Below are 26,308 nucleotides of genomic sequence, written 5' to 3'. Positions count from 1 at the left end.
AGAATGGCTAAGGCATCAGGAGTAATGTCTCCATTTGTATTAAAATTATGAAATCCTACAGACAGATTTTCTGCCTCTTAAAACTGCAGCAGATTTAATCCCAAGGGGCAGCTAGTTTACTGGGAAAACCTGACTCAGCCGGTTTAAGTTATTTCTTTGGAGTCACTTAACTTTTGAATTTTCTCATTCAGTGTCTTAAACTCGACTTTAATACAGCATGCACTCCAAACATTTGCATTTAATTGCAGCACTAGTCTGTTTTCCTGTTGCCATCTGAAACATATTCATTATCAGTGTCAGGCTTTCACTGAGAGAGTTTGGTTATTTATATCTAAAAAATCAAATTCAAAAAGATAACTGAAGGCGTGTAAGTCGATTTTTCTAGTTTTTTATTGTCAGAATATGCAGGCTGTAGATACACAAATTCAAATCCTTGGCAAATCGTATTTGCAATGACTGTTTGTCTAGAGATAAATGGATATGAGTAGAGAAAGTTATTTTAGGAATGATAAGTCAACATGAATTTTATTTTTGCAATGTATATATATATATTCAATATGTGTATGATTCAAGAAAATATTGTGTCTGGCAAGTAATGGCTGTAGCACTTCATGTAATGAAGAGATTTGAGCCTTATAAAAATGTATTTAAAACTGTCTTATTCCAAATTAAAGAGCATTAAGATCTTGTTATATGCTTATAACCGCAGGGTTAAAATGGAGGTTTGCATGGGCTGGATATCTACTCCCTGGATTATCCGTTTTATTAAGACCAACCCATCTCCCTGTTAGAATGTGGTGCCCTTGAAGGCACAGGTGGCAAAGTTCAATACCTTTTGTTATTCCAGGATATATTTAAATTAATTTAGGGACAAAGTGTCCTGTAGAGCCATCAGTTGTTGTTGCAGTAGTTTTAATCAGAACCGGAAGCCTGCTCACTTGCCTCAGGTGATATCAGGGGAATAAATGTTGATTTCATGAATCCTCTTTCCTGTTGATCAACCACATTCTTGTCTAACAGGTTTGTGAAACAGTAAGTTTCTTTCCTTAAAGCAGAAGGTTGCTGCTAAAGATTGATGTATTTTAAGGATGGATAGTGACCTTTGAAAGGTTTTCATAAATCATTTACAGCTGACCTGCTAATACAAAGTGAAATGAATAGATGAGACAGATCCTTGCCAATATTAACCCTAACTTTCACCTTAAATGCCCAGGTTATCCAAGAACTCTTCTCTTGGCTTAAATTACCAGGAAGCATTATGCCAGTTGTCTTCCTGAGTGAATATGCAAATGTATTGACAGGAAGGCTCCTGATGCTGCTGAAAAGATCATCTATGTTTTTAACTAGAGAAAGATGATGGGGTGGTCAGAAGCCACACCTCGGAGTCACCTGTAGGCTCAAAGATCAGACTAATGAAATACTATTAAGGATTGGAGCAAAGAGCCCTCCAGTATTTATTGAGTCTCAGTTTTCACTTGGCTGGGTCCAGTGGAGAGGGAATATTTAAAAATACACACGAAGAATTGCTGCCAGTAGGGTGTTGCCCTCATTAGCAGAGAAACCCATCTATGAGTCTACAGACACAATGATGAAAGGGCAGAAAAAAACAAGTCAAGGGTGAATCTCGGGCTGCAGACCATCATTATTCCTAAGATTCATCACAGAAAGAGAGAAATGAACTGCAGTTGTCAGGGACGTCTTCTTACAAGCAGGGGGCTTTGAACTGCGTCTTAGGGAGTGGGTAGCCGTTCCCCAGGTGGAGTTGGGACGGGGGGAGTTCAGGTGGGGAGTTCAGTCAGGGGACAGACTGGGAAGGGTGACACACGCCCAGAGTGGTCACAGCTGAACCTCCTGCTAGAATTCAGCTTGCCGAGCAAATTCGGAAAAAAGCACTTCCTAACAGCCCCAAGTGCTTCGACGGGATGTGTTGGGGAAAAAAAAAAAAATTATTTTCTGTTTCCTAAGTGGAGGAATGATCTAAATGGCAGTGTTTGAGAGGCACTGGACGGTCCAGTTAGGGTTGTCTAGTACCCCAATGCCAGGAGAGTAAGGGCAATTGAGTGTGGGCATTGCAGTAGAGACTTGAGGAGGAATAAAAAGAGAGGTTATTCTGTTGAATTGCTAGGGGCTAAAACAAGAGAAATTATCAGAAAGTGGGAGTTATCTCTAACACCTCTGATGTGTTCCATGAGTTAAATTAGGAGAACACACCAAGATTAATGTACCTGCTGTTTCCTAGAAGTGCCGCTAGGTGGGGAACGTGCCTTATTTGTGGCTTTAGATTAGCCCTTTGCTTCTCTTCTGGTGAAAGGGGTTTAGCTCGTTTTGAAAATTCCAGCTCTTATTAAGTTAGATTTTCTTTTTGTGAAATATGACTTAAAAACTTATGGAGCTAGTTATTAATAGGTACAGGAAACTGAAATATTACTCAGCGGTAATTATTTCAAACACATCAGAACCTGTGTTGCAAAAATTAGAGCTATCTGGGTAAAACTCCTATAGGATTCCCTATTTTATTTTAATTTTTCCTATTTAGTACCCACTCTGGAAGCTTCCTTATTTAGTCTTCAAGTAGTGACACGTATCTTTGGTAATAAATCACATCAAATTGTTTGGGTGCTTAGAGATGGGAAATCTTGCTACATTCTGATATTGGAGCTGACTGATCCAGGTGAGAGCCTGTTTCTTCTACTTGGCTGTTTGCAGTGATGTGTTAGGTAATGCTCATATCTGCCAGTGCTTCTGCGAGCACCAGGAAGCTCCCTGAATGTGCTGTCTTAACTCCACTGTCTTCCTCACGGTGCCTTCCCTGACTGTAAGCACCAGGAAGGTAAGACCCACGTTTGTTGGGCTTCGCATTCTATTCCAGTGCCTGGTATGGTGCCGAACATAGCAGACCCTCAGTGAGTTAATGAACTTTTTCTGTTAGTCAAAAAAATAATATAGTGTCTTTCCCACCTGATCTCAGCAAATCAAGTACAACCGTGTAGTGTATTTTTGGCAATCAGAGCTTACCTCTCTTACCGTACGAAAATGGTTCAGAAGTTCATGCAGAATTTTCATATGTATGTGAGTGTGTGTATATATATAAGAGGCCTGGCACTTTGGTATTAATCTTTCTAGATTAACTCAGCAAGATTATGATTTGGGTTAGGCTAAATTCTCAGAGTTAGCCTATATTTATATTGCTTATATGTAATCTATATAAGGAGAGGGTGATGGCACCCCACTCCAGTACTCTTGCCTGGAAAATCCCATGGATGGAGGAGCCTGGTGGGCTGCAGTCCATGGGGTCACTAAGAGTCGGACACGACTGAGCGACTTCACTTTCACTTTTCACTTTCATGCACTGGAGAAGGAAATGGCAACCCACTCCAGTATTCTTGCCTGGAGAATCCCAGGGACAGGGAAGCCTGGTGGGCTGCCGTCTATGGGGTCGCACAGAGTCGGACACGACTGAAGTGACTTAGCAGCAGCAGCAATCTATATAAACATGGGAACACATATTACAATGGGATAGAATATTTGGATTTGGGACAGTGCTTCCCTAGCAATATTGTTAAGTGTAGTGGTAGTCGTTGTGTTAAGTAATTTGTATTTGTCATTAAAATTTTCAGTAATCAAGTATTATCAATAATATTGTGTAGATTAAAAAAAGCTGAAGCCTAGATGGGATAAGTCAGGTGCTCAAGGACAAATAGCTACCTAACGATGGTCCAAACCCAGGGCTGTCTGGGTGAGTAGTCTGTCATTCCTCCTGATGCTGTGTTTCCTGTCTGTACTACCATGCTGAATTTTTCTGCTTGAAAACCTATCCAAAGTAGTAAAAGAGAGACATTTATCTGAACATACTTCTGAGACTAGATACCTTGGACATAATAGTAGTGACAGCCGTTCAGTCATGTCCGACTCTCTGAGACCCCATCGACTGCAGGCTCCCAGGCTCCTCTGTCCATGGGATTCTCCAGGCAAGGATACTGGAGGGGTTGCCATGCCCTCCTCCAAGGGATCTTCCCAACCCAGGGATCGAACTCAGGTCTCCTGTATTACAGGCAGATTCTTTAACATCTGTGCTACAGGGAAGCCCTGCTGTTAGACACCTTGGACGTAATGTATAAATAATATTAAAAGCTCTTTCAGAATAGCCATTTTGGTGAAAATTGCCATTTAACAAGAAAAATTCTACTTCATCTACTAGGGGTTTAGAAATTATTCATGACCCTTCTATATTGTAAAATAGTCTATGGATTTGGCAATTTCTATAGCCAGAGGAAAACCATCCTCTTGTCTAGCATGTATTGCGTATGCAATCCTCTTACAAATCGCAATGATCATCATTTAATACAAACTGAAGTTCGAGTATCATGTTTAATACAAAACATAGACAAATACTTGATTAAAAGTGTATGAACTGACCCCCTGGAGCCGCCACAGCAAGCAGTCTGGGCTTCCAAATATTCTTAAAAACACAAGGGAGAGCAAAGGCACGAGCCTGGTGCAGCCTGGCAAGGACCTGGGCACCTGCGTGTCTTCCTGGTGGGAGTGGGAACAGTACAGTCTCTTTTGGAAGGCGATTTGGCAGTAGGTATCAACATTACAAAAACACAAATCCTGTGGCCAAAACAATTGTGCTTACAGAAGTTTATCCTACGGATATATGTATATATGTATGAAATTATCATATACACAAGGTATTCTTTGGGGCTTCCCTAGGGACTCAGCGGTAAAGAATCCACCTGCCACGCAGGAGACACGGGTGCAAGCCTTGGTTCAGGATGATCCCCTGGAAAAGGAGATGGCAACCCTCTCCAGTATTCTTGCCTGGGAAATGCTGTGGACAGAGGAGCCCGGCAGGCCGCAGTTTATGGGGTCACAAAAGGGTTGGACATGACTCAGCGAGTCAACAGCAGCATTCTTTGTTTCTACTTTTTTGTAATACCAAAATATTGGTAAAGAACCTAAATATCCATTAAGGGAAAGCTGATTTTTTAAAATTGTAGTGCATCAATATAATGGACTATTATGCAGCTGTAAGAATGGGGATTTTTTTTTTTTAGCACTGATACAGAACAACCATATATCTATATAATTAGACATAGGTATAATCTGTAGTTAAGTAAGAAACAAGGGCATGGCAAAGTTTAAAATATGGCACTATTTGTGTCTTAAAAAAGAAAGGAAAGAACTTACACACACATACACTCTTGACTATATATATTTGCTTGACTCTGCATAGAATAATATCTGGGAAAGTATATAAGAAACTGGTAACATTAGTTTCTTATAGAAAAGGAAGCAAATTGACTAGGAGCCAGGGAGCAAAAGAGAGGCTTTTCCATGCATTTAAACATATATTATCTATTTTTTTTAAATTCATTTTTTAGTTTAAAAACTTTTAGATACATGTATATCCTTCATTCCTGCATTTCAAGTTCTAGGACTTTAGCTTAAGGAAATCATAAAAGATGTACCAAACACTTATGTACAAAGATGTTTTTTATATCATTATTTATAAAATATATAGATTAATAAATGAAATGTTCAGCATTTAGACATTAAAAGCATGAAATATGTGCATAAGTGTTCACATGATACATCTTTGTAAAATGCAACAAATTTGTTTGTTAAATATCAGGGTTTTGGATCAAGTCTGTTTTGTTCATTGAATCCTTAGCATCTGACGCAAATGTTTGACACATAATAAACACATGATTAATAATCATGGAAAAATTAATAAACAGAAAAAAGACTACAAGAATATTTTCTAAAATGTTAATGTTTACCATAGGTGTTTGCTTTCTTCTGTACTTATTTTTATTTTCCAAATTTTACATAATGAACATGTAACTGTTTTTATGATTGGAAAGAGGGACATTAAGTGTTGTAAGACTGCATCCTAAAAAAAAATTCACGTTTTTCATGCCATGCCTATCTATAGAATGAATAGCTATTTTAATGAGTACTAGTGAGTGTTTGGATTTGACCAGCAGTGCTTACAGAAATTCTGGAAAGGATGGTGGTGGTATGTAGGTGGCAGCTGGTACATTTAGTGAGTATTGGAGGTACATGTGGGGATAATTTGAATGCTAATTACAATATCACTCTGCACTTAGGAGGGACCGCAGAACAAGGATTAGAGTTATTTGATGAAACAGAGTTATGTTTACACTGAGATCTTTTCTGTAACATTAAACCTGATTTTTGTGTTTTCCTTGTTTTTGACTACAGACAGCTCTAGGTTCTGGTCCCCATGCAGTACCTTGCATATTCTGTGATCTTTCTAAGATTATATTTCTCCATCTGCAAAATGAGGCTAATAGTATGGCCTTTGCAGGGTTGTTTGCAGAGTGTATCTCTAATGCAAGTGGAGAGTTTAGCCCAGGACCTGGCATGTAGAAGACCCTCAGGGTCGCTTCCCTCCCTTTCTGCTTCTCCCACATCCATCACTGTGTACTGGGTGTGAATGAAGGACTAAAAGTTGGTTTTTATTCTTGTTTAGTCACCAAGTCGTGTCCGACTTTTTTGTGACCCCATGGACTGTAGGTGGCTTTGTCTGTGGGGTTTCCAGGCAAGAATACTGGAGTGGGTTGCCATTTCCTTCTCTAAGAGATCTTTCCAACCCAGGGATTGAGCCTAGCGACTAATTTTTTAAGCAAACATTTTACTTAATCATACTAATGATCCTCTAAGATACAGATCATCCCATTTTATTAATATGGGGAGGGAGGGCCGCCTGAGGAGCCGTGACCATCCTAAGACCATAGTGGCTAATGCCTACCACGTGCTGATACCAAACACACAGACCCTCTCTGTGGCCTCCAGAATTTTGTTCTAAGGGAAGAAGATGGAAATCCTCTATCGATTGCATTGCTGTGCCTGAGGACCCTGGAGAACTTATTACATTAGTATGGGTTCTGGATGTTTGCCTAAAGCCACCCACCTTTTGATGTCCACCCTCTAGCCCTGAGAAATTCCTTATCATTCTTGTAATCCCTGCAAATAAGATAAAACAGGACTTTTAATGAAACATTATCTGTTCCTCCTTGCTGTCTGATTTCAACTGTTTAAAAAAAATTTTTTTTTAATACTAATTTCACAGAATGGTTTTCCAATATGTTTTCCAATTGGCTTTTACTTCGTTGGTTTTGGCTGTGCTGGATCGTCGTTGCTGTGGGGACTTTTCTCCGGTTGCAGCGAGTGGGGGCGACTCTCCGGTTGCAGGGCACAGGCTCTCACCGCAGTGGCCTCTCTTGCTGTGGATGCGGGCTCTGAGTGTGTGGGCTTCAGCAGTTGTATCACATGGGCTCAGCAGCTGCGGCTCCCAGGCTCTAGAGCACAGTGCTGTGGCGCACAAGCTTGGTTGCTCCCCGGCACGTGGGATCTTCCCTGATCAGGGATCAAACACCATCTCCTGCATCAGCAGGCAGATTCTTTACCACTCAGTCACCAGGGAAGCCCCCACTGAATGTTTAATACATCTAAACACAATGAGCATATTTAAATAACAAAACTGGTGAGCATGATTGAATTTGTGAAACCAAATTCCTGTATTTAGAATAGGTAAAATTAGTCTATAATTAATTATGTAAACTTAAACCTTAAATTTAAATAGTAAAAGACTTCAATATATAAAGACAATTTTATAAAACCTATCTGAATGATATGACTAAATTTTTGTGTGCTAAGTCGCTTCAAATGTGTCTGACTCATTGCAACCCTATGGACTGTGGCCCACCAGGCTCATCTGTCCATGGGATTCTCCAGGCAAGAATACTGGGGTGGGTTGTCATGCCCTTCTCCAGGAGATTTTTCTGAACCAGGGATTGAACCTGTGTCTCTTACGTGTCCCGCCTGCCAAGTTCTTTAAGTGACTAAAATGTTGATTAAATCTCTCAATTAAGCTAATAAGCTACTAAGGAGAAATACACAAACCATTTAGATGGATGAATATTTTATCCTGGCAGGAAAAAACCCCATAGCAAAAAGCACTATTAAAAAGACTTTTCTTAAGCCATGTTTCTTAAGCGCAGTCACTGAGGACTAACTTCACCCTCGTACTGATGAAACTCAGAGGATGCAAGCCACTAGTTCTCTTCCACAAAATGACCTTACCTTGATTCCTGGCGTCACTGTCTTACATTTTTAATTCATATTTCCCATTATCTTTGCTAAGCTAGAGGAAATAAATAAATGCCCATTTCCTAAAGAAAAGTATTTAAGTGATCCTTAGAAACAGAAAAACAATGCAGAAATTAGAAGGAAAACTTTGGTATTTGGACTAATAAAGTGAATAATAGAAATTCTTTTAAAATGTCAATTTATAATGTCTTTGTTTGTCCCAGCTAACAGTCTGCCTGGAGAGTGATACTTCTATTTGTATTTCGGCATAGCAGCAGTTTGGCTCAGATGAAATATCTGATTCTTAATACTGGTAGATGTGCCAAAAAGCCACACAAACCAGAAGGTTAAAAATAATTTCTATCAACTCTGCACAGTGTGTTTGAGGAAGAGCAGATTGTTGTAACTTTCATGCTTACAATCAGAGTGCATTCATAAACAGAGGCATTTAAACATTTATACATATCTGATATCTGGGACATAGTGCAGGGCACGGAAGCCTGGCATGTTGCAGTCCATGGGGTCGCAAAGAATAGGACATGACTGAGCGACTGAACAACATCAACAGTATACCTGATATCGTAGAAACACCAAAAGCTGGGTAGGAGAAGTCAGTATTTATTGTAATCTATCTTCTAACATTCAATGATACTAATAAAAATAATAGTGATAATATTTTTGAGAACTTACTGTATACTGAGAGGAGGTGAAATATTTTACAAATTCAGAGTTAATTTATTAGACATATATATAAATCTTTACTATATTTACTATATATTTATATATAATTTTACATCCACATACATATTTACTATATTAAAAATATATATATTTACTGTATATAAAAATATATTTACTATATTTACTACATTTACTATACTTACTATATACTATCTTTACTATACTATATTTACTATATATATACACACTATATATTACTATATATATTTACTATATATGTCTTTACTATATTTACTATATATATAAATATACTATATATTTACTATATATATATGTAAGTCTGTACTATATTTACTGTAAGACTTTGCTATATTAGATTTAAGAACAATCTTAAATCCCTCTAAGCGTGTAGTGATTTATTCACCTGAGAGAAGGTGTACCTGAAATAGTTTTCTTTGTCCTCCTGGAAAAAGTACGCAAAGAAAATTCTAGGAGTAGATCACACCCTCTTGCAGCTGCACTGTACCCTGCCTCCTTGCTACTGGAGGTCTTCGTGGTATGTTTTTAAAATAGGTATTTGGTTTTATGTTGGTCAAGTTCTCACGCAATTTGTGTGTGCGTGGTGTTTGGCTCGAGTTGCTAATGTTAGCTGTGATCCAGAACTCAAAGTGTTTATGATTTTATTATAGAGGTTCCTGAATGGTGGTAACTATGTATTTCTAACTCCCTTCTGAAACACCTGGGAACAGGGGGCTAGCAAGAAAGGATGGAGCTCGAGGATGAGAGGCGTGTAACTTACAGACAGCAAGCAGGGGCACCTTCCTGAGATATGCAGTGAGTCCTTCCTTCCAGCAGGTATGGCTTTAAAACTTGCCTCTGGGTCACCACCTGCTTGCAGGGCCTTCGCTGTCCCCAATTATTTCAGCTTCTATGGAAAACGATTCCTCACTCTTCTTCTTTTTAAAAAATATTTATGTATTTGGCTGCCCTGGCTCTTAGTTGCAGCACTGGGGCTTGTGGGATCTTTTGTTCTGGCATGCTAACTCTTAGTTGCAGCGTGTGGGATTTAGTTCCCCGATCAGGGATTGAACCTGGGCCCTCTGCATTGGGAGCATGAAGTCTTAGCCACTGGCCCACCAGGGAGCACCCCCCTCCTCATTCTTCTTGATGCTGGCATCTCTTACACCAGGGCCTCCCTGGTGGCTCAGCTGGTAAAGAATCCGCCTGCAAAGTGGGAGACTTGGGTTCGATCCCTGCGTGAGGAACATCCCCTGCAGAAGGGAACGCTCCTACCACTCCAGTATTCCAGCCTGGAGAATTCCGTGGACAGAGGAGTCTGGCAGGCTACAGTCCATGGGTGGCAAAGAGTTGGGCACGACTGAGCAACTTTCGCTCACTCTCTGGCACAAAAAGGATTGGGGGTAGAAGGTCCAGTCAGAATTTAGACTTGAGAGATGTTTGTTTCAAGAGTCAGACCAAGTATAATGCACTTTACTAAAGCTAGAATAGCTTGTGGTGGGACAATAGTAATCTTTTTTTTTTCCCCTTTACTGTGATCAGTTGGATGCAAATGCATCTGAAGATCAACAATTTCTCCTTCTTGGAGCAGCAAATATAAATCTGATGGGGCTGTTCACATACTTCAGAGACTGATCTCCTGCCGTCCCACCAAAATAATGAAAGTGAAAGTGAAAGTCGCTCAGTCATGTCTGACTCTTTGCGACCCCATGGAATTCTCCTGGCCAGAATACTCCAGGGGATCTTCCCAATCTAGGGATCAAACCCAAGTCTCCCACATTGCAGGCAGATTCTTTACCAGCTGAGCCACCAGAATAATGAAACACACCTTAATTACCTGTGATCTGGCCAAGTTCTAGATTGTTTTGTTCAGTTATTTAGTCAAGATCTGTCTTTGGTCTCCTAAGAAATCAAGACAGCCAGGAATAAAGAGCAGGAATTGGTGGGAAAGAGAAAAACAGAGCCCCATCTTTCTGTTCTTCTGCACCAGGTTTTAGCTCAAGCCCAGGCTTGATTGCCAGTTCTGTTGGGGAGTCGATCCCAAAGAAAGGACTGTTATTTTCCTTAGAGGAGCAAATTGTGGCTATTAAAATTTGAGTTGAGACGTTTTAACAGTAAGGTATGTGACGTCATTTCAAGCGTCATGAAAAGGGGTTAAATGAAAGACTGGCTAGGCTAGATGGATAAAATTCTTATTTTATGAAGGCAGTGAAAGAGACAGAAGTGCAAAATCAATAGCAAGGAGGACGGTGCAGAGCTCAAATAAATCACCTGACAAGGCCTGTGAACAGACCTGAGAAAGATAGTGTATTTCCTGGTGAAAAGACAGTTTCACGCCCACTGCCTCGCCACCAGCTTCCTGTACCAAGGCCCTGCTCCAGCTCACTCTGAGTGAATGACTTTTCTACCTGTATTGTTGAGAAAGGGCTTCCCAGGTGGCCACAGTGGTAAAGAACCTGCCTGCCAGTGCAGGTAGATGTAAGAGACATGGGTTCAATCCCTGGGTCGGGAAGATCCCCTGGAGGAGGGCATGGCAACCCACTCCAGTATTCTTGCCTGGAGAATCCCATGGACAGAGGAGTCTGGCGGGCTACACGGGGTTGCACAGTTGGACATGACTGAAGCAACTTAGCACCATGCACACACATGGTAGAGAAAACAGAAGCAATTAGGAAGCCCCACATCGTCACATCTTTCTTCCACCAAAGTCTCAGACCTGCCTCCTGTGTACGACATTCTTACTTTCCCTCCCGTCACAGGGGGGAGGTATCTCTGCCCTTCCTTCCATAGGGGCTTTGTCCTATCCCTTCCCACACACGTCACCCCTGCAGTAGGTGCCCCCTTTTCTGCAGCATCCCTTTCGCCTCTGCACTGTATCATTCCGAGAGCAAGTAATGTACGGTAGCAGTGAAGTGAAGTGTAAGTTGCTCAGTCATGTCTGACTCTTTGCAACCCCATGGATTATACAGTCCATAGAATTCTCCAGGCCAGAATACTGCAGTGTGTGGCTTTTCCCTTTTCCAGGGGATCTTCCCAATCCAGGGATTGAACCTAGGTCTCCCGCATTGCAGGCAGATTCTTTACCAGCTGAGCCACAAGGGAAGCCCACATGGTAGCAGAGCACTTCTCAAACTTTACCTTGCGTATGCATCACCCAGGAATCTTGCTAAAATGCAGATCACCATTTGAGTAAGGCTGCATTTCCCATCTTAAAAAAAAGCAAAATCCCCTCTTTGACCCCATGCATATACACGCCAGTCCATCCCCATTTTTTAGCACCCCTTTACAACCAGACTTTCTGAGAGAGTTGTTTGCAATGTGTCTGCTTTTCACTCATTGCCCAGTCCATCCACCCCAAGCTTCTGTCCCCACCGCTGAACCAAAATTGCTTTTGTCAGTAAACACTGTTTCTTGAAAAACCTACGGACAGGGGCTCCTTGACCTTGCTGAAGCAGAGTTTCAGAGAGATTACCCCTCCCTTCTTCTCGACACACTTGCCATTAACGTCTGAGATGCCTCTTCCTCATTTTTCTTCTACTTCAGTTTTTTTCAGTCTCCTTTGCTAGCTCCTCCTGGTCTGCCTAACAGCCACGTTTTGTTGTGCCCTGGGACTCTGTCTTGTCCCTGGGTATTCTTATTCCCAGGACTCTGTGAGCCTTCTACATGCCACGGACTTCCAAATCTGTATCTCCAGCCCTGACCCATTCCTCCATCCAGCTATTGATGTCACCTGCTGAATATCTAACAGGCATATTTTTTGCGGCCCAAATGCATCCCTTCATCTCCTTTCTCCCCTAAGTTTGCTATTCCTCTACTCTTCTCTAGTTCAATAAAACGAAACAAAAACAGCCTCATTTACCATGTCCCTCAACCAAGAATATAGGCAATTCTTTGATTTCTCTTTTTCTTACCTTGCAGATCCAATCTTAGTATCATGTCTATGATGACTTTTTTTGCAAAACATCCTGAATATGCCTACCTGGGTCTAAGCTTTCATCCCCTGGTGGACCGCAATAATAACCTCCTCTCTTGGTCTCCATTATGCCTAAATGGTCTTTTAAAAATGTAAATTAGATTCTGGTTTTTTTTTTGCCTGAAACTCTCCCATGGCTTCCCATCAGGCCTGGAATAAAATTGCCGCTGCTCGCTTTGCTTGACTTGCTGTCTGTGGCCTTGCCCGCTTCTCTGATATCTTCTTGCTCCGCTCCCCCCTCCACTTGGCTCCCAGCAGTGGGCATCCTTTGTTTCCTCAGAGGAATTCACTTTGTTTCTCCTTAGTACTTGTGCATTGTCTGTCCTGGCGAGTTCCTGCCTTGTTCTAGTGGTCAGCCTTTGGCTTCCAGATCAGTCTCCCCCCACCCCTTCTCCCACACACCAGCTTTTCCAGCTCTCTTGACAATGGCTTTGGGGGACTTGGCCGATGGGAGGTGCTGAAAGGAGGGAAGAAGGAAGAAAATGGGAGAATTTCCTTCTTTCTGTGTTTTCCTCTTTCTTCCTGCACCCCGCCCCCGACACCGCCACCTTTGGAGACATTTTCCAGAGACACCCTCTCCTGCATAACCCCGAGTACCGCTAAGCAGTCGCGACCACAGCTCCAGCTCTTGTCCTGGTTCATCCACGTGGTCTGGCATCTGGCCCCATGACGCCCCCGCCCTCTGGGAGTGGCTTCCTGCTTTGCCCATGTCTGTCACATTCTTATTCTCAGTGTAGCCGCTTCTCTGAGTGAATTGCTGTGTGTCTGAAATCCCCGGAGGAGTTTCTATCTTCCCAACCTAAGTGGGTCTCAGGGATGAAGTTTGTCCCCAGAGTAGCCCTCTTAGAGCTCTGAGTCACTCTCCAGCCCAAGCACCTGTTTTGACTCTGTTCATTACCTTTTTCACTTTCTGCGATTTTTCTTCTTCATTTACCTACATGTTTGTTTGGTGCTGTCTTGCTTATTACCATTTGCCTAGAGTTTTGAATAGTGTCTTACATGTAGTTGGTATTCATTAAGTATTTATCGAATGAATGAATGAAGGAAATGGACTGAGATTTGGCTAAACTGCTGCTGCTGCTACTGCTAAGTCGCTTCAGTTGTGTCTGACTCTATGCGACCCCATAGACGGCAGCTCACCAGGCTCCCCCGTCCCTGGGATTCTCCAGCCAAGAACATGGAGTGGGTTGCTATTCCTTCTCCAATGCATGAAAGTGAAAAGAGAAAGTGAAGTCGCTCAGTCGTGTCCAACTCTTTGCGACCCCATAGGCTGCAGCCTACCAGGCTCCTCTGCCCATGGGATTTTCCAGGCAAGAGTACTGGAGTGGGGTGCCATTGATACTGCTCAAATGCGTGTGTGTAAGTTGTTTCAGTCATGTCCGATTCTTTGTGACACTATGGATTGTAGCCTGCCCATGGGACTCCTCTGTCCTTGGGATTTTCCAGGCAAGAATACTGGAGTGCGTTGCCAGGCCCTTCTCCAGGGGATCTTCCTGACCCAGGGATTAAACCTAAGTCTCTCCTGTCTCCTGCATTGATGGGGAGTTCTTTACCACTAGTGCCCCTGGGAATGAAGTTAATGATCATCCGGCTTCTAAAACTCAGAAAAGAAAAAAGACAATAAGAGAAAGGGAAATTAGGCAAAAAAGAAGAGAATGTTTCCCCTTGGGAAGAAGGAAGATTAGTGGGGAGAAGGAAACTAATCAGTATATAATATCTACTAACACGCCAGTGGCTTTATGTTCGTGATTTCTTTCTGTTCCCATATCAACATTCAGGTAGACATTATCTCCGTCTTACTGGTGGGGAAACTGAGTACCTGAGAGGCTGAGTAAATTGTACAAGTTTGAGTGGCTGTAAAATGCACACAGCAGGATTCAAGCCCACAGTGGCCATCTGCTGATTAGGACAGGCCCAGGAGCTGCTATCAGTGTGATAGAGTGGGCCTTTGTTGTTTTCTTCCAGGTTGATTTCAGGATGAGCCTGTTTTTGTGATTTAGTCTGCAGTAAGAAAGGGGTATAGGGGGTAGGCCCACCTCATATATCAGCAGCATCCCGTCGAGCACAAAGTTATTTTTCAGGGACGTGCTACATATGGCATCGATAAAGAAAGATGGGCAAGTTCCCTTCAAATTCAGCACGCCCTTTATTTGTATCCACGTTGCCTCTGTTTTGTTGAATTTCATTGAAGAGCCCTATTGTCTTCTTAAAGTGGACAATTAAGTTCTCAATTTTGTCCTCAACTTGCTACATTATGGCCAGGTCTGAAATGGTGGATTATATTCGATTATGGGCTTCGATGCTGGCTCAAATAGTAAAGAATCTGCCTGCAATGTGGGAGAGACCTGGGTTCAATCTGTGGGTTGGGAAGATCCACTGGAGAAGGGCATGACAACCCCCTCCAGTATTCTTGCCTGGAGAATCCCCATGGACAGAGGAGCCTGGCAGGCTACAGTCCAAGGGGTCGCAAAGAGTTGGACACAACTGAGTGACTGAGCACACATATTAGATTATGCAGTTTATAGGGAAACTGAAGAAGAAAAGCCCCAAATGGTGGAACAAATTATTTTTTCCTAATGCTGATCTCCCTTGTCTGGTGGATTCAAGTCAGGCCATCAACATGGCTTTGACATTGCATTTTCCCTGGTTTGTTCTTAAGACCTTTCTCTATCCCCAAACATCGTGCTCTCAGAACCCCGAAAACTTACAGCAAACAAACAAATCACAGAAATTAAATAGCAATAAAACTGTTGTTGGCTTCATATAAAAAAATATTATCCAGTATTTAAATGGCAATTATTTCCAGAAACTTGGCAATTGTAACCGTACAAATGATGAAATTGATTCCAGTCGCAGTCCATCTCTGTTTGGAAAGGAAATACCAGTAGTGTTTGAAAAATGGATTATTAAAGACCTTGCTTTGCTGAAGGTGGCTCATATGTTCTATTTGCTAACACAGCATCTTGTTGGGGGAAAAAAAAATAAATGCAGCTTTTCCCTACCCCAGATTATTTTCACTACAGATCTTTAGAGCAGGAAATAAAAAACAGCTAATGGTTCATGGGGCATGTGGAATTAGTTTAAGCAAAGCCAAGCCCTGGTCCTGCTGACCGCCTCCTCCTTCCTGTGCTGTTTTGTCTATGCCGGCCTTAGAATATGTCAACAAATCTCTTTTAAGCTCTGATGGGAAGAAAGGAGGGTGATTCTCTCTCTTTCTCTAAGGGAGTAATTTACAACAGATGTGCTTTCTTTCTTTTTTTTTTTTTTGTAGAAAGGTACAAGTTTGTCTTGTAAAATATTTGTAAAGAGAAATAGCCTCCGGATTTCACAAAGTAATCCTTACTTGGTCTCGGAGATGTCACAGAGAGCGTTGCTTTTATAACACTAATGTGATTCTTTGCTCACACAATTTGATTAAACTCAAGATTAGTTTTTGGGAAGAGCCAAGTTTAAATATCTAAAACAATGTAGTGAAGAAATACCATATGTTACTTGATGGCTTTTTGACAGTGACCTGAAAGGAGTCCAGTTTCAGTCATGAGGCCTGGAATCCCAGGAACTCTTTCTAACTAGAGTAATGAGACCCTAACTTCTCCAAGCCTCCCTTTCCTTACCCATAAAATGGGGAAACCACCTGCCCCTGCCATCCAAGTGGGAAGATAAGTTAAAAATGCTTAATAAAGTCCTATACGAGGTGAACAATTTCAAAGAAACCTATTCAAGAAAACATCTTCCAGGGTTCCATACCTTCATGTATATGCTTTTTCTTTTTTGTATAGTTAGTAAAAGGAATCTTTTTAAAACTACTTTTTTAGTAAGTAGATTGGCAGCAAAGCTTGTGCTGTTTAAAATAAAATAATAAATCCTGGCTCTGATTCCACCATGAGGCTCGTTGAAGAAAAAAACCACTGATTTAATGGGAAGTGTTACCTGCATAAGTGCTGACAGATAAAAATCACATGAGAAAAAGGTGTATGCTTTGCTGAGTATGACTGACTTCGGCCTTAGAGAGTGTGCAGCTTTCAGCAGGCAGGGAATACTGTAAAGAGATGAATTGACTCCTCATTTTTCAAATCCCGTATCTCAGATGAGGACAGATACAGCTGGGGGCACCAAATGAGAGTGAGCATAGATGGGGGTAGAAGTTTGAGTTGGGATGAAAGGCATCTGGTCTTTGGTTTGCTCATGTAGGGAATGAGAGTAATAATACCCTTCACCCTTGTGTGATTGTTGCAAAGATCATGTAAATCGATACATGCTTATGTAAAATGATACAACCAGAAATAACCTGATTGTATTTAATGACAAAGAAAGTATATAAACATAGTATTCCTTAGGTATCACAAATAAGGAGGAGAAAATTCTCATCTTTATGAATATTTAATAAAATTTATCATTTAAAAAGTTTTTCAGTGCTTCCTTTTCAGTCTCTTCAAACTGTTAAGTAACATTAATGGCCAGTATGTACTAAGCACTTTCTGTGTTCTAGACATTTGCGGTAAATGCTTTAAACTCAATTTTATAACCATCAAGGAGGGAAGCTCCATAATTACCCCCATTTTACAGATGAAGATAAGTAAATTGCTCAAAACCACACAGTTAAGGCCATAATGGAAGCACAACCTGAACTAGGGTTAACCAAAGAGCCACTTAGTCAGAAATCTAGAGTAGGGACAACAGAGGATGAGTTGGCTGGATGGCATCACTGACTCGATGGACATGAGTTTGAGTAAACTCCAGGAGTTGGAAATGGACAGGGAGGCCTGGCGTGCTGCAGTCCATGGGGTCGCAAAGAGTCGGACGTGACTGAGTGACTGAGCTGAAGACTATGGTTGTCTAGAAGGTTTACAGCCTTCCCTAAACTCAGTTGCCCAAGCTGTGCATTTGAACTCCAGTCAGATTTAAAAACACATCTGGAAATGAAACAAATGATTTCGAAAGAGGCTTTTAAACACACATGTACACACAACTTTTTCATTAGAAACTGGGATAAAGAAGAACTCGCCTGGCACTGCTGTTTAGATTCAGAAGCAAGCCCAGGCTTCTGCTCCCTATTGTCAGTCAGGCTGACAGTACTGGACCCATAGAAAGTGCAAGAGAAACTCTATTCCTGGCCATGTCCTCAAATAAATCAGCCAAGCCCCGGGGGGCAGAGGCTATTCCACACCCTTGCTATCTCCTCTGTAAACTGGCTAATCATCACCAGAAGGGATTTTTTAGGACACACCTAATTTAACCTTTTTTTTTTTTCAAAGGGTCCTAAGGACAGACAGTGACTTGTCTTAGGCCACCATAATCCTGAGTGTGCTTTCACATTTTCTAGACCTTTCTACAATGCGTGCATTTTGACTTTGCAGAATTCTTATCTCAACACTTGGACTGTCCTGGGTGAAGGTTTCCTTTGTCACTGATTTTCCTGTCTGGTTGCTTGGGAACAGCGGCCTTGGGGCTTCTGCTGTGGCTTCTATCGAGGTCAGCCTGGAGCCAGGCCTTGTGGCCCTTTCCCTTGAGAGTCCATCTGAAAGCAGAGCAGTCTCCTGGGACAGAGCGCCAAGAGATGGCATCATCTCTAACACCGCCCCCTGGAAAGTGTGCTTCCTGCCTGCTGGCAAGGAGATTAGTCAAAGGTTTTGACACTGATATATAGCCCTAATCTTTCAAGCGATTACAGGAACTAACTGGACAGTTACAAGGAATTTTCTTAAATGCCTGGAGAGAGGGAGACTGGTACATCCCTTGAGGTCTACATGATGAGGGTTTTGAGTAGAAAGAAATTGGGCTCCAGGGAACTCTCCCTCCCAACAGCAGGTTCATCTGTGCCCCCTGGGTACTTTCTGTAAGGTTTATCTACATTTATATTTAATGGAAAGGTAACATTTTATATATAGCCTTTTTACAAATAATAAAAAATTAGAACTTAAGGTGGGTAGTCAACCATTTCATTTTTGCCTGGCTTCAAGTCATGTTCAAGAATATTCACCTTCACTTCCCCCAGGGTCTTCGTCTGCTCCTCATCCTCCTGTCCCGTGGGGTGTCCCTTCTTCAAGTTTTCCTCTCCCATTTCCTTTCTCTTTCCTTCAGTCTCTTCTTTCTGCTCTTTCGTCCTTTTCCTTTTCTCTCTCCCCTTCTTTCCTTCCCTCTTTTCCTCCCTCCCTTTCTTTGCCCTTGTTTTCTTCCCTTCTTTCTTTCCTGGCTTTCATCACAACCTTTAAGAGTGCCAGCTGCCATTTTTAAATGCCTGTTTTCATTGCTTGGCCCAAGGGATAGCGCTTTCCAAATTTTTGTTATTTTGCAATCACCTTTCTGGAGAAGGAAACAGCAACCCACTCCAGTACTCTTGCCTGGAGAATCCCATGGACGGAGGAGCCTGGTGGGCTACAGTCCACGGGGTTGCAAAGAGTTGGACACAACTGAGCGACTTCACTTTCACTTCACTTAAAGTTACATGCAGAATGTATAACATTAACGGGGTGAGGCACAACTAAATGTGATTAAAACTTGTACTGTAGAAAATGAATACTGGAAAGCGAAGTATACTAAATAGAGGAAGCAAAAAAATTAAGACCAGGGAAATGTTCATTCTGGGGAAAAAAAAAAAGAAAACATGTAAAGTCAGCAGAGGGAGGGGGGGAAAAAACTCAATGTAACATTATAAAGAAACTAATATCACTCTCTAAAATGGAATCTGACAAGTTGACACGAAGTCATCTGGGGCACGACTAAACACGCATAAGAGGTTTCATATGTTTAGACATACTCAAGTCGCTTCAGTCGTGTCCAACTCTTTGCAACCCTGTGGACTGTCACCCACCAGGCTCCTCGGTCCATGGGATTTTCCAGGCAAGAACATTGGAGTGGGTTGCCCTACCTTCCTCTAGATATATTGAGGAGTTCTAATATTTCAAAATTTTGTTTCAAAGGAACAAAAATAGATAAAAATAATTTGAATTGTCTTGATAAGGAATTGTATCCCAAGTTTTACTGCTATACTACTTCTGCTATATTATTTGCAGCAGATATTGTACTAAGAGCTCTATGTGGTTTATCTTATTTAACTTAGTCCTCTTTATAACCGTGAAACATAAATATTTTTGAGAACTGTTTTACTTTTTTTTTTTAGTGTCAGTTTTTTTTTTTTTTTAATCTTGATTTTATTTTTTAACTTTACAGTATTGTATTGGTTTTGCCATATATTGAAATGAATCCGGCACAGGTATACATGTGTTCCCCATCCTGAACCCTCCTCCCTCCTCCCTCCCCATATTCTGACTTCAATGGTGTCCATCTTTTTTTTTTTTTTTTAAAAAACAATGGGATAACAATACTTCTTACTGTTTAAAAGAAAATATACTGTCTTAAATGGTGTCCATCTTTTTTTTTTTTTTAAATACTGGGGTAGCAATACTTCAGACAAAAGACTTTATTTTCCTTTTAATTCTGTATTTATTTTCGGCTGTGCTGGGTCTCCATTGCTGCATGGACTTTTCTCTGGTTGCAGCGATGGGGGCTACTCTCTGGCTGTGGCGTGCAGGCTTCTCACTGTGGCGGCTTCTCTCGTTGCAGAGCACAGTCTCTAGGCGCCTGGGCTTCAGTAGTTGTGGCTCCCGGGCGCTGGAGCACAGTCTCAGCGGTTGTGGTGTGTACGCTTAGTTGCTCCACAACATGTGGGATCTTCTCGGATCAGGGATCAAACCTGTTTTTCCTTCATTGGCAGGATTCTTTACCAGGGAAGCCCCCGCATCTGTCTTCTTAGCCTTAACCATACCTGAGACACCTTTAATATTTCAGTGGAGGGTTCCTATTTTCAAGGTGAATGTTGGAAAAAGAGCCACGGCACCCAGTAACCTGGGTAAGATTTGATATCATAAAAACTGAGTAAAGACACTGAGATGAGATTCAGTAGTCAAGAGTCCCTGTGAGTTGTTGATTTCTCTGAGAATTTCAGTATTCTACATTTAAGGCTGCAAGGTAGGTTCCTATGCCTGAAAAAAAGAAGGAATATTGCCACAAAGAAAACATTTTGCCACTTTATGTGCTTTTATTCAACCTATACCTCATGTCTAACATTTCCATAGGTTAGAAGTATAGATCTGAGAGGAAGTCAGTTTTGCAGGGCATGAGTGAAAAGACCAGCTGAGTGAACCAAGTTTACTGAGTGAACTAAGAAAGCTGTACACTAAAACCATCTTTAGCATAAAAAATAAATCACACGGAACATAAACATATTCCAAACACAGTTGCATACTTGGTGCTGTTTGCTCACAGAAGAGCTGCAGTCCACAGTAAACTATCACGATTATGTATCATAGCAAATATCCTAAGTCTTACTGCTCACCTTTTGCGAGGTTACCTAGCGGGACTTTAAAAGAAAAGCAAAATTATGGTCCAGATGAGCTCTCTGGGGTGCACATCTGCATGCCTCCTCCAGAAGATCATAATAAGTAAGGTGAACATATGCTCTGGTTTCCTAGGACAGTTCTGTTTTGTGCTTGTCCTGATATGAGACTTCATAGCACTCCCCCTTTACACTCTTAAGACACGCTCTCACCCTAGAAAGTGAAATAAGTTGAATTTTATAACATCAATATTTTGAGCAACATGTTCTACACGCCTGCTGTGTTGAACACAGCACAGGTGTCCAACAGATTCATTTTCTCTGACGTGAACAGGACCGACAGTGACCTCGTTGGTGTGAGTGACTGGCAGGATGCAGCTGGGTGCACAAGGAGCCCAGCCCCACAGCACACACACCCCCTGACACCTATCACCTTGGCTTCTTGTTCTCTTTTGGAACAGAATCTGTGAATGGGAGCACATATTGATTCCTTAGGTCTTGAGAGTTTCCTAAATATCTCACAGCTAGGGACCAGAGAGTTCTTTGGGAAAATCCAGTGCATTTTCTAATGGGATACATGATAGTAAAATAGGTGACTATGAAACAGTCACTATATTTCAGGTGTGCAGTTATGGATTTTTTGTGGACTACTGAAAATAACTAGATTTTAAAGATCATAAGGAATTATTCGAAAAAAACTTGTACAATATACATCTCACATGTTTTCAGATTTACAGTTATATTTCTATTTTATGGGTAAGTTTCTTTTTACATCTTGAAAAGAAACCTTAATAATGCATTAAAAAAAAAAAAGGAAACAATAGTGTCATTTCCAAGCTTTTCAATGATTCACTACCCTATGATATTTTTTTCCATCCTGGCTGGTTTATAAAGGAAAGTAAAAACGACAATAAAAGAAATGTACCAATTTATTCTCTACTAATAAAGTATTGAACATTAATGAAAAAAGTGTGAAATATTGGAAAGCAACACAGAGCAATTCCATTACCCATTGCAGTTTGGGGTCATATACTGTATATAAAGAGTAATTACTTCATTGGTTGGAGACCTCAGTGGAGGAATACAGAATTTGATTAAAGATTTTAAAATAAAAAATTTTATCCCAAAGCATTTCCTTTTCAAAATTTGCCAACACTCCAGACTTTTTTATTTTGAATTTTGGTGGCCAGGGGGTGACAAGCTTGGGGGGTAGGATGGGTATGCAGAAGGAAGAAAAATTTTAAATGAGCAGATTTTTAAAAACTCTTTAGCCAATACTCAACATTAGTACTTGGATTTAAAGTATCTACTAAAAATAGTCTTTGTAGATGCCTAAAATGACACATCTTATTAATGAAGGGCTCGTATTTTGTATTTGCACACTGCATTATTAATGTTAAATCTGGTGGTTTCTAACAACCTTCCAATTTCCATTTTTGAATCAAGTTTCTAGATTTCATTTTCTTGCTGATCATGGTGTTTATAAGTTTCCAAATCTTTGCAAGTCTTTTCTTCTTGTTTATCCTCACAGGGATCCTGGGTAGGAACTGAAATCTTCTTGGGTAGAATGAGGTCACAGTATATCATGCAGAGAATAGACTCTGGAGTTGGCTAGTCGTAGTCCTAATTCCAAATGTTGTCATTTACCACAAGCCTGTTTTCTCTTCTGTAAAGTAGGGAAAAATACATTGGAGGATGGTGGTGAGGACTGAATGAGCTATGTGAAGAGTGCTTTATGGTGCTTAATGAGTGTTTACATTCTACTTCTTTCTAAAAATAATTTAGAATACAAAAAAATAAATTAAGGAAAAAGCAGATAAACCATATAAAATCATGTCCAGTGAGTGCTGATTCATTTATGTCTTCTATCCCTATTACTTTTATAGTGGTTATAGAAAATCAGGGAACTAATCTGTTTATAAAAGTAAAATATATTGATTGCAAAGAATCTGAATATTATAGGAAGGCATGAGGAAGGCAAACATCCATTTTACCTTTAATGTTTTGACATATTCCCTTCATCATTTTTCCATCCTACCCATTTCAAAAATGTTAGGATTATGCTGTATATCACATTTACTTCCCATTCTTTTAAATTTCTAGTAGATCATAAGTATTTTCACTCTTTTAAGCAGTATTTTGTGATTTTCCTAATAGTCTATCATTTGTATTAACATAATTATACCCAACATGTTAATGATTTTTTACTATTAAAAAAACTGCCATGAAAACTGCTTCAGATGTTTGTTGACTATACTAGAAATCCCATCCCTTCATTTGTCATATTTTTGAAATTTTTTTCCCACTTAGCCTTTTAAATTATAACTTTTGATATGTTTTTATGTAACTTTTGCTACTAATTATTTTTCTTTGTGATTTTCTTTACTGCTTGTATGTTTAGAAAGTTCTTTCCTATTCCAAGTTCAGTAAATGACTTACTTATCTTTTCCTCTGCTTTTATAATTTTTTAGTTTTTAATGTATATTTGGGATACTTTAGTTTGAGACAGATGCTGAGGTAGATTTGCGCTATCTCAAATAGGTTTGAGAATCTATTAAAGCATGATTTAATATAATTTTCCCCAAATAGTTAAAGCAATTACCCAGTAACATAATATTTCCTTATGATAGATTTATGATGGTGCTTTATCATACAACGATTCCTCTTTTAATGCTCATCTTTCATATTTTAATTACGTAAATATCTGGTACAATAAATGCTTTCTCATTATTTCTCTTCTGCAAACATAAAGTAGCTATAGATACTCTTCCAAACAAATTTTAAAAATACTTCATCAAATTCTCCCCATTTTACTTTATACCAAACACATCAGGATTTGCTTGAAATTGCAAAATTAAACTTTTATGTTCAACTAAAAGATTACATTCTTTTAATATTCAGTCTTCCACTGCAGAAATATATTATCTCTAATCTCTTAACAAAGATTCTGTGCATTTCTTGTTAAGGTATGGCTAGGTACCTTATACATTTTATTGCTATTGTGAAAGAAATATTCTTCACCTCATAATTTCAGACTGGTTAGAGTTTATTCTCAGTAAACTTTCATTGTATAACCAGCATGCTTCATCTTCAACTTGTTCTGCATGTAGAAAAATATTTTTTAAGAACACATTACTTCATAGATGTAAATGAACTTAGCTGGTGCTTAACGGAGAACACTGAAGGCCGTGGAGATTATTAGAGCAGACCAATTCTGCAATTATAAAAGGAAAAAGAAGGAGCCACTGGTTGTCCATTTTATTCTAAAATGTACAATTGCATAGGTGAAATGAATGCATTTTGTTTTATTCCTGGGGAGGGGAAAAAAGACCAGCAATCGATGCACCCGTGTTTGTAATGACAAGTGAAGGGCGACTTTTGAAGACAGTGGGGACTCCGAGAGTGTGTCATTGTTCTCTAAACTTTGAGCCTCATGCATTTCATCTACCTCATTGCCTGACAGTCCGTTTGGCATAAGTGAGATGAATCATGTAGGCAGTATCTCCTGTGGGAATTAAATTTAAAGTGAAGGCTCTAAGTAACTGGTATCTAAAGATCATGTTATAAAACTGGCATCCACATCCCCAATCCCACTGTACCCTGTTGTCCTTGGAGGCTGCCCACACACCTGTCATTCACTTGCCCTCACTTTCCAAGGTGGCAGGATGCCAGCCCCAGCAAGTGTTCACAGTGCAAAGTGCTTTAGACTCTGCTAAAATGAAAGTCAGTATGCAAATGTGCAACATGACGACATTATTATTCTGGTTTCCTGGCTGCTTCCAGCAAGCACTGCCTGCCACAGGAGGTCTCAAGTGTTCTGGCAGTGTGCAAGTGTTCAGAAGTTAGAAGTAATGAAATTGGATCTTCATTTCCACAGAGATTCAAGCTGGCATGGAGAAATGGAGTCATGGGTTGGATGGTCTCCACCAAACAGCCTAGGCAAGTGCCTTTGGTGCCAGGCTACTAAGCAGAATTTTCTATCGTGAAAGGCCACCATTATTTCTTCCTCTGGGTCTAAAATTACAAAACGTGCACGTTACCCCCCAGGTTCACACCACTCTTTGGGTGCTTCATGCTCAATCTGCACCCATTCGCTGGAGCACACACCAGCTTTGCTTAGGTCCAGCACAAGTTTTAAGATGAAGAATTAAATACAAATAGAGGGAAAATGTTTAGTTAGAACACTGACTAATCACCCAACTGCTGGAGCACACAGCTTACGGCCAGCACAAGTTTTAAAAGGAAGAAATAAATACAAATAAGGGGAAAATGTTTAGTTAGAACCCTGACTAATAGAGCATGAAGTATGTAGCTCTATTCTTAAGACAGGGCCCAGGCTATGTATTTTGCTGTCCCTAAGGTGCTGTCTAGAAGTGTCCACTTACTGGATTTCAGTTGATTTTATTATTTTTAATTTAAAAAAAAAAAAAAAATTTTTTTTTTTTTTTTGCAGTTTTCATTGCTCACAGGTCTTATTTGCACCCAGCATTCCCTGCTATTAAAATAATCTGGAGCCAAGACCAAACTTAGGTCTGTGGGTGGTAGGCCAGAAAACTGGGTCTGCTAAGTATCATGTCATGGTGGGCCCAGGGTCAGCAGAGATTCCAGATTTGGTCATTCTGAGACCTGACTTCCCTCTTACAACTTCACGCTTCCTGTCCCCCTGCTGAAATGTTTCTGTTCATCAGGGCAAGAGCCACAGAATCTGAGTCTTGTGCTTTGCAGCCACCTGTACACTGACACAGGTCTCCAATGCTGAGTGCTCTTCCTGCTCCACCTCCCTTCATGTCTAAAATTTTCAGGGGCTGCATGCATCCACTTATATCCATGGAAAAATGAAGTTCATTTAAGTTTAAGAATGTAAGTGTTGACAATGAAAAGAATTCAAGCCCTGAAGGATATAGATACCTTTACTCACATAGAATCTCTTTTTTATTGTGTTTTAGGACAGTGAAAAAAAGGGATTTATAAATAAAATTTATGCCATCCAGGAGGTATGTATCAGTGTCCAGAACATCCTAGATGAAGTGGCTTCCTTTGGCGAAAGGATAAAGAAGTGAGTGATGCTGACATGCGAGCCCTGGCTTTCTGGGGGACAGTGTCCATTTGTTTCTCAGAGGGTGAAATGCCACATTCTTTCTGGCAGGGGACACTCCGTCTGGGTGATCTATTGCTCAGTTTCA

General features: G+C 40.6%; 1 protein-coding gene across 8 annotated transcripts in view; it reads left to right on the top strand.

The window, feature by feature from the left end:
• The window catches only part of MCTP1 (multiple C2 and transmembrane domain containing 1), a 559,844-nt gene that overhangs the window by 515,419 nt on the left and 18,117 nt on the right, over positions 1 to 26,308 (top strand). For 7 of the 8 annotated variants that reach the window (XM_055565018.1, XM_055565010.1, XM_055565001.1 and 4 more), the window contains one exon: positions 26,072 to 26,181. The exons of the other annotated variant lie outside the window; for it this stretch is intronic. In XM_055565018.1, coding sequence (XP_055420993.1) covers positions 26,072 to 26,181 — 110 coding nt within the window. The remainder of the gene's footprint in view (positions 1 to 26,071; positions 26,182 to 26,308) is intronic. 8 annotated transcript variants of the gene reach the window in all.

Source organism: Bubalus kerabau, chromosome 1 (assembly GCF_029407905.1).
Source record: "Bubalus kerabau isolate K-KA32 ecotype Philippines breed swamp buffalo chromosome 1, PCC_UOA_SB_1v2, whole genome shotgun sequence".
Lineage (NCBI taxonomy): Eukaryota > Metazoa > Chordata > Mammalia > Artiodactyla > Bovidae > Bubalus > Bubalus kerabau.
Note: the sequence above shows the minus strand (reverse complement) of the source record. Positions and strands in the feature narration are given on the sequence as shown.